Source organism: Panulirus ornatus, chromosome 44 (genome assembly GCF_036320965.1).
Source record: "Panulirus ornatus isolate Po-2019 chromosome 44, ASM3632096v1, whole genome shotgun sequence".
NCBI classification, from domain to species: Eukaryota; Metazoa; Arthropoda; class Malacostraca; order Decapoda; family Palinuridae; genus Panulirus; species Panulirus ornatus.
Genome location: NC_092267.1, coordinates 11,530,261 through 11,543,448, shown reverse-complemented (window position 1 = coordinate 11,543,448; position 13,188 = coordinate 11,530,261). Strand labels below are relative to the sequence as shown.

The window sequence follows — 13,188 nt, the reverse complement described above, 5'->3', positions numbered from 1 at the left end:
CTCATTTACTCCAGGAACTCCCCATTTACCAACTATCTCACCAATTCCATCACATCCCATTTTCACATTCATATCACCCAAAACGACTACATTTCTATCATTCTCAAAGCCATTTACATAGTTACTAAAATTCCTCCATAAAAGCTTCATTTCATCCTTACCTCATACAGTCTTCACATTCACAGGCACATATACACATATCCATGCATACTTCACAATCCCAATCTTTCCTTTCACCCACACTTCTTGATCCATTCCATCCATGCTCCATAACACCTTCCCATATTCTTGGTGATAACAGAATTGCACGTTCTTCTTTTCCTCTTCCCTGATAATTTTCACTCATTCCTATCCAGACCACATCTCTTTCAAGGCCCTCCCATAACTTGCATTCATCATTTCCATTTTCACTCCAGACACCCTGCCTGAAAATATGGGTGTCCCAATTTCTAGTACATCCACACTACAACTTTTAAACTCTCCACAATCTCCCTTCTTTTACTCTCCCCAGTAATCCCATTCACATTCAGGGCCATCACCCTCAATCACTTATTCCTTTTAACCCTCAGCATTACTGATAGACTCCAGTACCCCTTCTTAGCCTTTTGTACCTCACCCCTGACAGGTCACTGGCAGAGGGAAACTCCAGTGCAGTGTTTCCAGAGACAGCAAGGCTCAAAAACTGTCAAACTAAAAGTTACACCTCAGGTGTTTGTTCAGATCTAAGACTATTGCCATGATGTAACTGGGCAACACCCCCACCCTTTGGTTCCACCCCTTTGGGGCGTATTAACGAGGTCACCAAGAGCAGGCAGGATGGAGACTTGGCTACTCCAGTAAAACTAGAGTACCCCTCCTAGTGTTGAAACAATACTTTTCCCAATTCTAAGCCTCATTACTTTCTACAGTAGCAGCATTCCCTACCTCACTAGTTATGATATACCTTGGCTAAATCATCAGAGTTCATTTGCATTTCATGTAGTCTCACTATATCTGTGTTACATTCTCTAAGGGGGTATGTTGCTGAAGGGAATGGCATTTACAGTCATATACAACTCTGAGTATGATTCATATATACATGCTTAGATCTAGGTTTATTTTTTAACATTTCTGGTCATTCATGCTCTAAAGTCTGCAATTAAATGAAAATCAGCATGCAGTGGTTTGCCCATTCCTTCACAAGTGATGTCCTAATATTAGCATGTTCTCATTTGCCAATTCAAATGTTTTCCCAAGTAAAAATATTTGATTTTCTAACAATGTTAGTCAATCCTGCCATTCTCTTATAATTTTCTTTCAAAACTTACAACATCTGGTACATGGCAACTTGTTCCTACAGCTTCCTTAATGCTTTTTAAAATGAATATCACCAATGTAGTGAATTACATTTGTTTGTCCTCTTTCAATAAAATGCTTCCCAATAAGGACTTGGGTCAGGCTGCAATCCACTATATCCCTGCATTCCCTACCTCCAGACAATCAACTTCAGACAGACAACTCTAACAAAGAATGGAGTTGCCACTCATCACAGAGACTTATAGATGCAGGTACATGGGATGAGAAAACTTTCCTTTTATGCCAACTTAAAGGAACCTGTACCAAAATTTTTCCTGAAAGCTAGGTTTCCTTAAGTTATGAGTATCTGCTTTGTTATACAAAACGCTAAAGTGGTCCTGTGAATTTGCATAGATACATGCTAATCTCTTTACCAGCACACTCAAGAGATACTCTTGTTAGCTTGGGACCAAAGACTTCTGATGTCAGCAAAGAGCATTTAGGATATCTGCAAGGCTGTTTAGAATATTGCTCAATACATCATGGGAGAAAGATATACTGCCATGGGAGTGGAAAGAGGCAAATATCATACCTACTTTTAAGATAGAAAATTCTATCCAGATTCAAGTCTCTGTCCTCAAAAGTTACCATACAGCAGACAGTCTTCAGTTAAGTTCAGACTGGATGTTCCACCTGACGTAGGCCTCTTCAACAAATTCATTTGTCTCCTTTTGATGTGTGTATCTCCATAAAAGGCTTCTATCTATGACAAAGGCATCTTTGCTGTCAGTGATACCTGAGATACAACCTCCACACCATCCCTCTAATGATCTAATGTTAGCATTTATTCAGAAGCTGAGTCCAGTGAGCGTAACAGCACCACTTTGGAGGGCAAAGCCATGGTTCCCTCTTCTTTGCTCCTGCCTAAATCCAGTCCCACTTTCACTTCACTTACTCTCATAACTGCTGACCATAACAGGTCAAAATGCTCAGTCCTGCGCATCATATACCTGGAATTTCATTTATCTGTCCACGAAATATAATGTGGAAAAACTCACTGCCAAATCTTTTACTCAATGCATCACATCCTCCACAGCCCATTAGTGTTTCACTTTTCTAGACTTTCCATAAACCATATCAGAGGGTAGACGAAGAGAAGAAGTCAATGTTTCAGAGGGCATCTTCCCTCACTTCCTTATTAATCTAATTCATGACAGAATTTAGGCTATCAAAACCTTTGCCTCCTGCAAATCAGTATTTCAGAAACTTTTCTGGTTGGATGAGATTTGCTCCAAGACTGTAATCTCAGAAATAACACACTACTGCTCATTTTTTTCCTTCAACACCCCCAACTCAAGCTTTGTAATAGATTTGGTCCCAGAGGATGATTCAATTTCTTCTATACTCTCTGATACATTCATATCCAGTTTTTGGGCTAAATTTCTACCTCAGAAATACACTTCTCATCACTCTCACCACAGAGTACAGTGAGTGAGATTACTACCATGTTTCATCAAAATAACCTCCTTAATTTTCCTCAAGATCGAGATTGGGTGAGGATCTGCCCTAATTCATCAAAATCTCTGCCTAGTAAACACCATGAAAGACTGTGAATTTCACAACTTACTCTTCTGGAGGTAATTTTTTTTTATCCCTCATATTACCTAACTTCCTTTGTCAGCAAAAAACTTTACTACATACACTGTAAACCTCTTCCTGAGGTCTCTGCTTGCCTCAACTGCTCACGCCCACAGTATCAGCAAAGTGACCTCCACTTTAGCATATCTGACGAACCTCTCACAAAAGCATATTGCTCCTGTAAAGTTGTCAGGCTCTGCCAACACTTCATTCCACCCTATCTGAGTACAGATCTGCTGGACAGTTCCTTGTGGCTAACCCAAAGTTCATCACTTTATTCTTAAAGTTTGAGTTTTACATCAACCTTAATTTGGCTATACTCCCACTTCCCTTGGTTTACTGGTTGACTTTTGTACATCAGAAAACGGATTTCAAACTCATGAAAAGCAATTTCCTATAACACTGAACAGACTTTTTTGCTTCCCATCCCTCCTTCAACACTGAACAGACTTTTTTGCTTCCCATCCCTCCTTCCCATTTCCTTCTTTCTGTAACACAGCCTAGGTTTGTAAGAATGATTACTCTGTTGTGTTTGCTAAATGCAGAACTGAGCTCATGACATATGCCTTATCCTCTGTGAGGAAACAGCAGCAACCAATGGTTCATGAAATGTGATCCTATCCTTTCAGACAACTGTTGGGATTACCCACAAGCTACCACTGATACTTGGCTTACTTTTTCACAATAAAGCACAACCCTTTCATTTCCTATATTCATTTGTCACTTCCATTGGAAAAGAGACCTTTCTAAAAGTTCAAAACTCATATAGTTATCCTCTTTTTGAAAATGTATACTTGTTACATAAGTAGTACTTTTATAGTATAAGAGTGGTGGATGAGGGGAATAAAATGACTGAAGACATTGTTAAAGCAGACAGCATACACAATTCTACAATGTTGTACGACAGTAGAAAATGTTCAAGGGATGGGGCACCTTGAGCACACAACTCTCTCCCTACGTGGTATAAAAGGGGAATAAAATAGTTCATGTGTCCTTTCACCACAGTCATCTCCATGTGACCCCAAATCTACTTCATCTTCATGTAACCCCATATCTACTTCATGTGACCCCATACCTACCTATTACCCCTCCCTGTACAGTGTCTCCTTCCCATTCTATTGCCTATCACAAGTCTTTATACACAAGCAACTAAGTAAAGCATCACTAAATCTACCTGTAAAAGGGAAGAGAGTAAGCAGTTTTACTTAGTTTACTGACAAACACCTACCTAACAGATGCCATGTTTTTCTGCGACCATAGCGGGTGCAAAAGGGCAAGTCATCTGTACGGTCTGCTTCTTGACCAACAAAAGGTGTGGCCAATGCATCAGCCACCTGATGAAAATAAATAATATACTGATGGTATTGCAGTGGAATTTATTAAAAATGGGGGTGACTGTGCTCTTGACTGGTTGGTGAGGATATTCAATGTATGTATGGTTCATGGTGAAATGCCTGAGAAGTGGAAGAATGCATGCACAGTGCCACTGTACAAAGGCAAATGGGATAAAGGTGAGTGTTCAAATTACAGAGGTATAAGTTTGTTGAGTATTCCTGGGAAATTATACGGGAGGATACTGACTGAGAGGGTGAAGGTATGTACAGAACATCAGATTGGGGTAGCAGTGTGGTTTCAGAAGTGGTCGAGGATGTGTGGATCAGGTGTTTCCTTTGAAGAATGTATGTGAGAAATAATCAGAAAAACACATGGATTTGTATGTAGCACTTATGGATCTGGACAAGGCATATGATAGGGTTGATAAAGATGCTCTGTGGAAGGTATTAAGAGTTTATGGTGTGGGAGGCAAGTTGCCAGAAGCAGTGAAATGTTTTTATTGAGGATGTAAGGCATGTGTACGAGTAAGAAGAGAGGAAAGTGACTGGTTCTCAGTGAATGTCAGTTTGCAGTAGGGGTGTGGGATGTCTCCATGGATGTTTGTTTATGGATGGGGTTGTTAGGGAGGTGAATGCAAGAGTTTGGAGAGAGGGGCAAGTATGCAGTCTGTTGTGGATGAGAGGGTTTGGGAAGTGAGTCAGTTGTTGTTCGCTGATTATACAGTGCTGGTGGCTGATTCGGGTGAGAAACTGCAGAAGCTGGTGACTGATTTTGGTTAAGTGTGTGAAAGAAAAAAGCTGAGAGTAAATGTGAATAAGAGCAAGGTTATTAGATATAGTAGGGATGAGGGACAAGTCAATTGGGAGGTAAGTTTGAATAGAGAAAAACTGGAGGAAGTGAAGTGTTTTAGATATCTGGGAGTGGATTTGGCATTAGATGGAACCATGGATGTGGAAGTGAGTCACAGGGTGGGAGAGGGGGCTAAGTTCTGGGAGCATTGAAAAATGTGTGGTGGGCAAGAACATTATCCCAGAGTATAAATGGGTATGTTTGAATGAATAGTGGTTCCAACAATGTTATATGGTTGCGAGGCATGGACTATAGATAGGGATGTGTGGAAGAAGGTGGATGTGATGAAAATGAGATGTTTGAGGACTATATGTGGTGTGAGGTGGTTTGATCGAGTAAGTAATGAAAGGGTAAGAGAGATGTGTGGTAATAAAAAGAGTGTGGTTGAGAGAGCAGAAGAGGGTGTACTGAAATTATTTGGTCACATGGTGAGAATCAGTTAGGAAAGAATGAAAAGGAGTATATATGTTCTAGAAGTGAAACGAAGCTCAAGGGTAAAGGGGAAGAGTGGTTTGGGAATGTCTGGGGAGTAAAGTCAGGGGTTAGTGAGAGGACAAGAGCAAGGGAAGGAGTAGCAATACTCCTGAAACAGGAGTTGTGGGAGTATGTGATAGAGTGTAAGAAAGTAAATTCTCGATTAATATGGGTAAAACTGAAAGTTGATGGAGAGAGGTGGGTGATTATTGGTGCATATGCACCTGGGCATGAGAAGAAAGATCAAGAGAGGCAAGTGTTTTGGGAGCAGCTGAATGAGTGTGTTAGTGGTTTTGATGCACGAGACCGGGTTATAGTGATGGGTGATTTGAATGCAAAGGTGAGTAATGTGGCAGTTGAGGGAATAATTGGTATACATGGGGTGTTCAGTGTTGTAAATGGAAATGGTGAAGAGCTTGTAGATTTATGTGCTGAAAAAGGACTGATGATTGGGAATACCTGGTTTAAAAAGCGAGATATACATAAGTATACTTATGTAAGTAGGAGAGATGGCCAGAGAGCGTTATTGGATTACGTGTTAATTGACAGGCGTGCGAAAGAGAGACTTTTGGATGTTAATGTGCTGAGAGGTGCAACTGGAGGGATGTCTGATCATTATCTTGTGGAGGCTAAGGTGAAGATCTGTATGGGTTTTCAGAAAAGAAGAGTGAATGTTGGGGTGAAGAGGGTGGTGAGAGTAAGTGAGCTTGAGAAGGAGACCTGTGTGAGGAAGTACCAGGAGAGACTGAGTACAGAATGGAAAAAGGTGAGAACAATGGAAGCAAGGGGAGTGGGGGAGGAATGGGATGTATTTAGGGAATCAGTGATGGATTGCGCAAAAGATGCTTGTGGCATGAGAAGAGTGGGAGGTGGGTTGATTAGAAAGGGTAGTGAGTGGTGGGATGAAGAAGTAAGAGTATTAGTGAAAGAGAAGAGAGAGGCATTTGGACGATTTTTGCAGGGAAAAAATGCAATTGAGTGGGAGATGTATAAAAGAAAGAGACAGGAGGTCAAGAGAAAGGTGCAAGAGGTGAAAAAAAGGGCAAATGAGAGTTGGGGTGAGAGAGTATCATTAAATTTTAGGGAGAATAAAAAGATGTTCTGGAAGGAGGTAAATAAAGTGCGTAAGACAAGGGAGCAAATGGGAACTTCAGTGAAGGGCGCAAATGGGGAGGTGATAACAAGTAGTGGTGATGTGAGAAGGAGATGGAGTGAGTATTTTGAAGGTTTGTTGAATGTGTTTGATGATAGAGTGGCAGATATAGGGTGTTTTGGTCGAGGTGGTGTGCAAAGTGAGAGGGTTAGGGAAAATGATTTGGTAAAAAGAGAAGAGGTAGTAAAAGCTTTGCGGAAGATGAAAGCCGGCAAGGCAGCAGGTTTAGATGGTATTGCAGTGGAATTTATTAAAAAAGGGGGTGACTATATTGTTGACTGGTTGGTAAGGTTATTTAATGTATGTATGACTCATGGTGAGGTGCCTGAGGATTGGCGGAATGCGTGCATAGTGCCATTGTACAAAGGCAAAGGGGATAAGAGTGAGTGCTCAAATTACAGTGCTATGTTTGAAGGAATAGTGGTTCCAACAATGTTGTATGGTTGCGAGGCGTGGGCTATGGATAGAGTTGTGCGCAGGAGGATGGATGTGCTGGAAATGAGATGTTTGAGGACAATGTGTGGTGTGAGGTGGTTTGATTGAGTGAGTAACGTAAGGGTAAGAGAGATGTGTGGAAATAAAAAGAGCGTGGTTGAGAGAGCAGAAGAGGGTGTTTTGAAGTGGTTTGGGCACATGGAGAGAATGAGTGAGGAAAGATTGACCAAGAGGATATATGTGTCGGAGGTGGAGGGAACGAGGAGAAGAGGGAGACCAAATTGGAGGTGGAAAGATGGAGTGAAAAAGATTTTGTGTGATCGGGGCCTGAACATGCAGGAGGGTGAAAGGAGGGCAAGGAATAGAGTGATCTGGGGCGATGTGGTATACCGGGGTTGACGTGCTGTCAGTGGATTGAATCAAGGCATGTGAAGCGTCTGGGGTAAACCATGGAAAGCTGTGTAGGTATGTATATTTGCGTGTGTGGACGTATGTATATACATGTGTATGGGGGGGGGTTGGGCCATTTCTTTCGTCTGTTTCCTTGCGCTACCTCGCAAACGCGGGAGACAGCGACAAAGTATAAAAAAAAAAAAAAAAAATGTTCTAGAAGTGGAGGGAATGAGAAGTGAGAGACCAAATTAAAGGTGGAAGGATGGAGTGAAAAAGATTTTGAGCAATCGGGGCCTGAACATACAGGAGGGTGAAAGGCGTGCAAGGAATAGAGTGAATTGGAACAATGTGGTATACCAGGGTCCGTGACGTGCTCTCAACGGATTGAACCAGGGGACATGAAGCGACTGTGGTAAACCATGGAAAGTTTAGTGGGGCCTGGATGTGGAAAGGGAGCTGTGGTTTCGGTGCATTATACCCTCCCCTCCTTGTATTCTAACTTTCTAAAAGGGGAAACAGAAGAAGGAGTCAAGTGGGGAGTGCTCATCCTCCTCAAAGGCTCAGATTGGTGTGTCTAAATGTGTGAGGATGTAACCAAGATGAGAAAAAAAGAGAGATAGGTAGAATGTTTGAGGAAACAAACCTGGATGTTTTGGCTCTGAGTGAAACAAAGCTCAAGGGTAAAGGGGAAGAGTGGTTTGGGAATGTCTTGGGAGTAAAGTCAGGGGTTGGTGAGAGGACAAGAGCAAAGGAAGGAGTAGCACTACTCCTGAAGCAGTTGTGGGAGTATGTGATACAGTGTAAGAACGTAAACTCTAGATTGATATGTGAAAAAATGAAATTGGACGGAGAGAGATGGGTGATTATTGGTGCCTTGCACCTAGGCATGAAAAGAAAGATCATGAGAAGTAAGTGATTTGGGAGCAGGTGAGTGAATGTCCCACCAGCTTTGATGCAAGAGACCAGGTTATAGTGACGGGTGATTTAAATGCAAAGGTGAGTAATGTGGCAGTTGAGGGAATAATCGGTGTACATGGGGTATTCAGTGTTGTAAATGTAAATGCTGAAGAGCTTGTACATTTGTGTGCTGAAAAAGGGATGGTGATTGGGAGTATTTGGTTTAAAAAGATATTTATTTATTTATTTATTTTGCTTTGTCGCTGTCTCACGTGTTTGTGAGGTAGCGCAAGGAAACAGAAGAAAGAAATGGCCCAACCCACCCCCATACACAATGTATATACATACACGTCCACACACGCAAATATACATACCTATACATCTCAGTGTACACATATATATATACACACACAGACACATACATATATACCCATGCACACAATTCACACTGTCTGCCTTTATTCATTCCAATCGCCATCTCGCCACACAAGGAATACCATCCCCCTCCCCCCTCGTGTGTGCAAGGTAGCGCTAGGAAAAGACAACAAAGGCCCAATTCGTTCACACTCAGTCTCTAGCTGTCATGCAATAATGCCCGAAAACACAGCTCCCTTTCCACATCCAGGCCCCACACAACTTTCCATGGTTTATCCCAGACATTTCACATGCCCTGATTCAATCCATTCACAGCACGTCGACCCTGGTATACCACATCGATCCAATCTACTCTATTCCTTGCCTGCCTTTCACCCTCCTGCATGTTCAGGCCCCAATCATTCAAAATCTTTTTCACTCCATCTTTCCACCTCCAATTTGGTCTCCCACTTCTCCTCGTTCCCTCCACCTCCGACACATATATCCTCTTGGTCAATCTTTCCTCACTCATTCTCTCCATGTGACCAAACCATTTCAAAACACCCTCTTCTGCTCTCTCAACCATGCTCTTTTTATTTCCACACATCTCTCTTACCCTTACATTACTTACTCGATCAAACCACCTCACACCACATATTGTCCTCAAACATCTCATTTCCAGCACATCCACCCTCCTGCGCACTTCTCTATCCATAGTCTACGCCTCACAACCATACAACATTGTTGGAACCACTATTCCTTCAAGCATAGCCATTTTTGCTTTCGGAGATAATGTTCTCAACTTCCACATATTCTTCAAGGCTCCCAAGATTTTCGCCCCCTCCCCCACCCTATGATTCACTTCCGCTTCCATGGTTCCATCCGCTGCCAGATCCACTCCCAGATATCTAAAACACTTTACTTCCTCCAATTTTTCTCCATTCAAACTTACCTCCCAATTGACTTAACCCTCAACCCTACTGTACCTAATAACCTTGCTCTTATTCACATTTACTCTTAACTTTCTTCTTTCACACACTTTACCAAACTCAGTCACCAGCTTCTGCAGTTTCTCACATGAATCAGCCACCAGCGCTGTATCATCAGTGAACAACAACTGACTCACTTCCCAAACTCTATCATCCCCAACAGACTACATACTTGCCCCTCTTTCCAAAACTTTTACATTCACCTCCCTAACAACCCCATCCATAAACAAATTAAACAACCATGGAGACATCACACACCCCTGCCGCAAACCTACATTCACTGAGAACCAATCACTTTCCTCTCTTCCTACACGTACACATGCCTTACATCCTCGATAAAAACTTTTCATTACTTCTTACAACTTGCCTCCCACACCATATATTCTTAGTACCTTCCACAAAGCATCTCTATCAACTCTGTCATATGCCTTTTCCAGATCCATAAATGCTACATATAAATCCATTTGCTTTTCTAAGTATTTCTTACATACATTCTTCAAAGCAAACACCTGATCCACACATCCTCTACCACTTCTGAAACCACACTGCTCTTCCCCAATCTGATGCTCTGTACATGCTTTCACCCTCTCAATCAATACGATTTTTGCAGGGAAAAAATGCAAATAAGTGGGAGATGTATAAAAGAAAGAGGCTTGAGGTCAAGAGAAAAGTGCAAAAGGTGAAAAAGAGGGCAAATGAGAGTTGGGGTGAGAGAGTATTGTTAAATTTTAGGGAGAATAAGATGTTTTGGAAGGAGGTAAATAAAGTGCAAAAGACAAGAGAACAGATGGGAACATCAGTGAAGGGGCTAATGGGGAGGTAATAACAAGTAGTGGTGAAGTGAGAAGGAGATGGAGTGAGTATTTTGAAGGTTTGTTGAATGTGTTTGATAATAGAGTGGTAGATTTAGGGTGTTTTGGTCGAGGTGGTATGCAAAGTGAGAGGGGTCAGGGAGAAGGGTTTGGTAAACAGAGAAGAGGTAGTAAAAGCTTTGCAGAAGATGAAAGCCGGCAAGACAGCAGGTTTGGATGGTATTGCAGTGGAATTTATCAAAAAAGGGGGGTGACTGTGTTGTTGACTGGTTGGTGAGGACATTCAATGTATGTATGGTTCATGGTGAAATGCCTGAGGATTGGTGCAATGCATGCACACTGCCAATGTACAAATGAAAAGGGGATAAAGGTGAGTGTTCAAATTACAGAGGTATAAGTTTGTTGAGTATTCCTGGGAAATTATATGGGAGGGTATTGATTGAGAGGGTGAAGGTATGTACAGAGCATCAGATTGGGGAAGAGCAGTGTGGTTCCAGAAGTGGTAGAGGATGTGTGGATCAGGTGTTTGCTTTGAAGAATGTATATGAGGTGTTTGCTTTGAAGAATGTATATGAGAAACACTTAGAAAAACAAATGGATTTGTACATAGCATTTATGGATCTGGAGAGGGCATATGATAGAGTTGATAGAGATGCTCTGTGGAAGGTGTTAAGAGTATATGGCGTGGGAGTTAAGTTCCTAGAAGCAATGAAAAGTTTTTATCGAGGATGTAAGATATGTGTATGAGTAGTAAGAGAGGAAAGTGATTGGTTCTCAGTGAATGTTGGTTTGCGGCACGGGTGCATGATGTCTCCATGGCTGTTTAATTTGTTTATGGATGGGGTTGTTCGGGAAGTGAATGCAAGGGTTTTGGAAAGAGGGGCAAGTATGCAGTCTGTAGTGGATGAGAGAGCTTGGGAAGTGAGTTACTTGTTGTTCGCTGATGATACAGCACAGGTGGCTGATTCGGGTGAGAAACTGCAGAAGCTGGTGACTGAGTTTGGTAAAGTGTGTGAAAGAAGAAAGCTGAGAGTAAATGTGAATAAGAGCAAGGTTATTAGGTATGGTAGGGTTGAGGGAGGTAAGTCTAAATGGAGAAAAACTGGAGGAAGTGAAGTGTTTTAGATATGTGGGAGTGGATTTGGCAGTGGATGGAACCATGGAAGTGGAAGTAAATCATAGGGTGGGGGAGGTGGCGAAAGTTCTGGGAGTGTTGAAAAGTGTGTGGAAGGCTAGAACGTTATCTTGGAAAGCAAAAATGGCTATGTTTGAAGGAATAGTGGTTCCAACAATATTATATGGTTGCAAGCCATGGGTGCTAACTAGAGTTGTGTGGAGGAGGGTGGATGAGTTGGAAATGAGATGTTTGAGGACAATATGTGGTGTGACGTGTTTGATCGAGTAAGTAATGAGGATAAGAGAGATGTGTGGTACTAAAAAGAGTGTGGTTGAGAGAGCAGAAGAGGGTGTATTGAAATGGTTTGGTCACATGGAGAGAATGAGTGAGGAAAGATTGACAAAGAGGATATATGCATCAGAGGTGGAGGAAACGAGAAGTGAGAAACCAAATTGCAGGTGTTCGAATGGAGTGAAAAAGATTTTGGGCAATCGGGGGTCTCCACATACAGGAGGGTGAAAGGTGGTCAAGGAATAAAGTGAATTTGAACGATGTGGTATACTGGGGTCGACATGCTGTCAGTGGATTGAACCAGGACATGTGAAGCGTCTGGTGTAAACCAGGAATGTTTTGTGGGGCCTAGATGTGGAAAGGAAGCTATGGTTTCAGTGCATTACACATGACAGCTAGAGACTGAGTGTGAACGAATGTGGCCTTTGTTGTCTTTTTCTGGTGCTATCTCACGCGGGCGCCGGGGGAAGGGGGTGCCATTTCATGTGTGGCGGAGTGGTGACAGGAATGGATGAAGGCAGTGAAGGCAGCAAGTATAAATATGTACATGTGTATATACATATATGTCTGTGTATGTACATGTAGCTATATGTTGAAATGTATAGGTATGTATATGTACGTGTGTGGGCGTGTATGTATATACATGTGTATGTTGGTGGGTTGGGCCGTTCTTTCGTCTGTTTCCTTGCACTACCTCACTAACACAGGAGACAGTGACAAAGTAAAATGAACAGAAATAAATCATTAATTATTTTTTTATTTTATTTTGCTTTGTCGCTGTCTCCCACGTTAGCGAGGTAGCGCAAGGAAACAGACGAAAGAATGGCCCAACCCACCCACATACACATGTATATACATACACGTCCACGCACGCAAATATACATACCTATACATCTCAACGTATACATATATATACACACAAAGACATATACATATATACACATATACATAATTCCTACAGTTTGCCTTTAATCATTCCCATTGCCACCTCGCCACACATAAAATAACAACCCCCTCCCCCCGCATGTGCGCGAGGTAGCGCTAGGAAAAGACAACAAAGGCCAAATTCATTCACACTCAGTCTCTAGCTGTCATGTGATATTACAATGCACCGAAACCACAGCTCCCTTTCCACATCCAGGTCCCACAGAACTTTCCATGGTTCACCCCAGACGC

The 13,188-nt window shown here is 42.1% G+C and overlaps 1 protein-coding gene across 10 annotated transcripts in view; it reads right to left on the bottom strand.

The window, feature by feature from the left end:
- LOC139762740 (major facilitator superfamily domain-containing protein 12-like) overlaps nucleotides 1-13,188 on the bottom strand; it is a 201,602-nt gene that overhangs the window by 165,144 nt on the left and 23,270 nt on the right. For 8 of the 10 annotated variants that reach the window (XM_071687824.1, XM_071687816.1, XM_071687821.1 and 5 more), the window contains exon 3: nucleotides 4,142-4,247. The exons of the other annotated variants lie outside the window; for them this stretch is intronic. In XM_071687824.1, coding sequence (XP_071543925.1) covers nucleotides 4,142-4,247 — 106 coding nt within the window. The remainder of the gene's footprint in view (nucleotides 1-4,141; nucleotides 4,248-13,188) is intronic. 10 annotated transcript variants of the gene reach the window in all.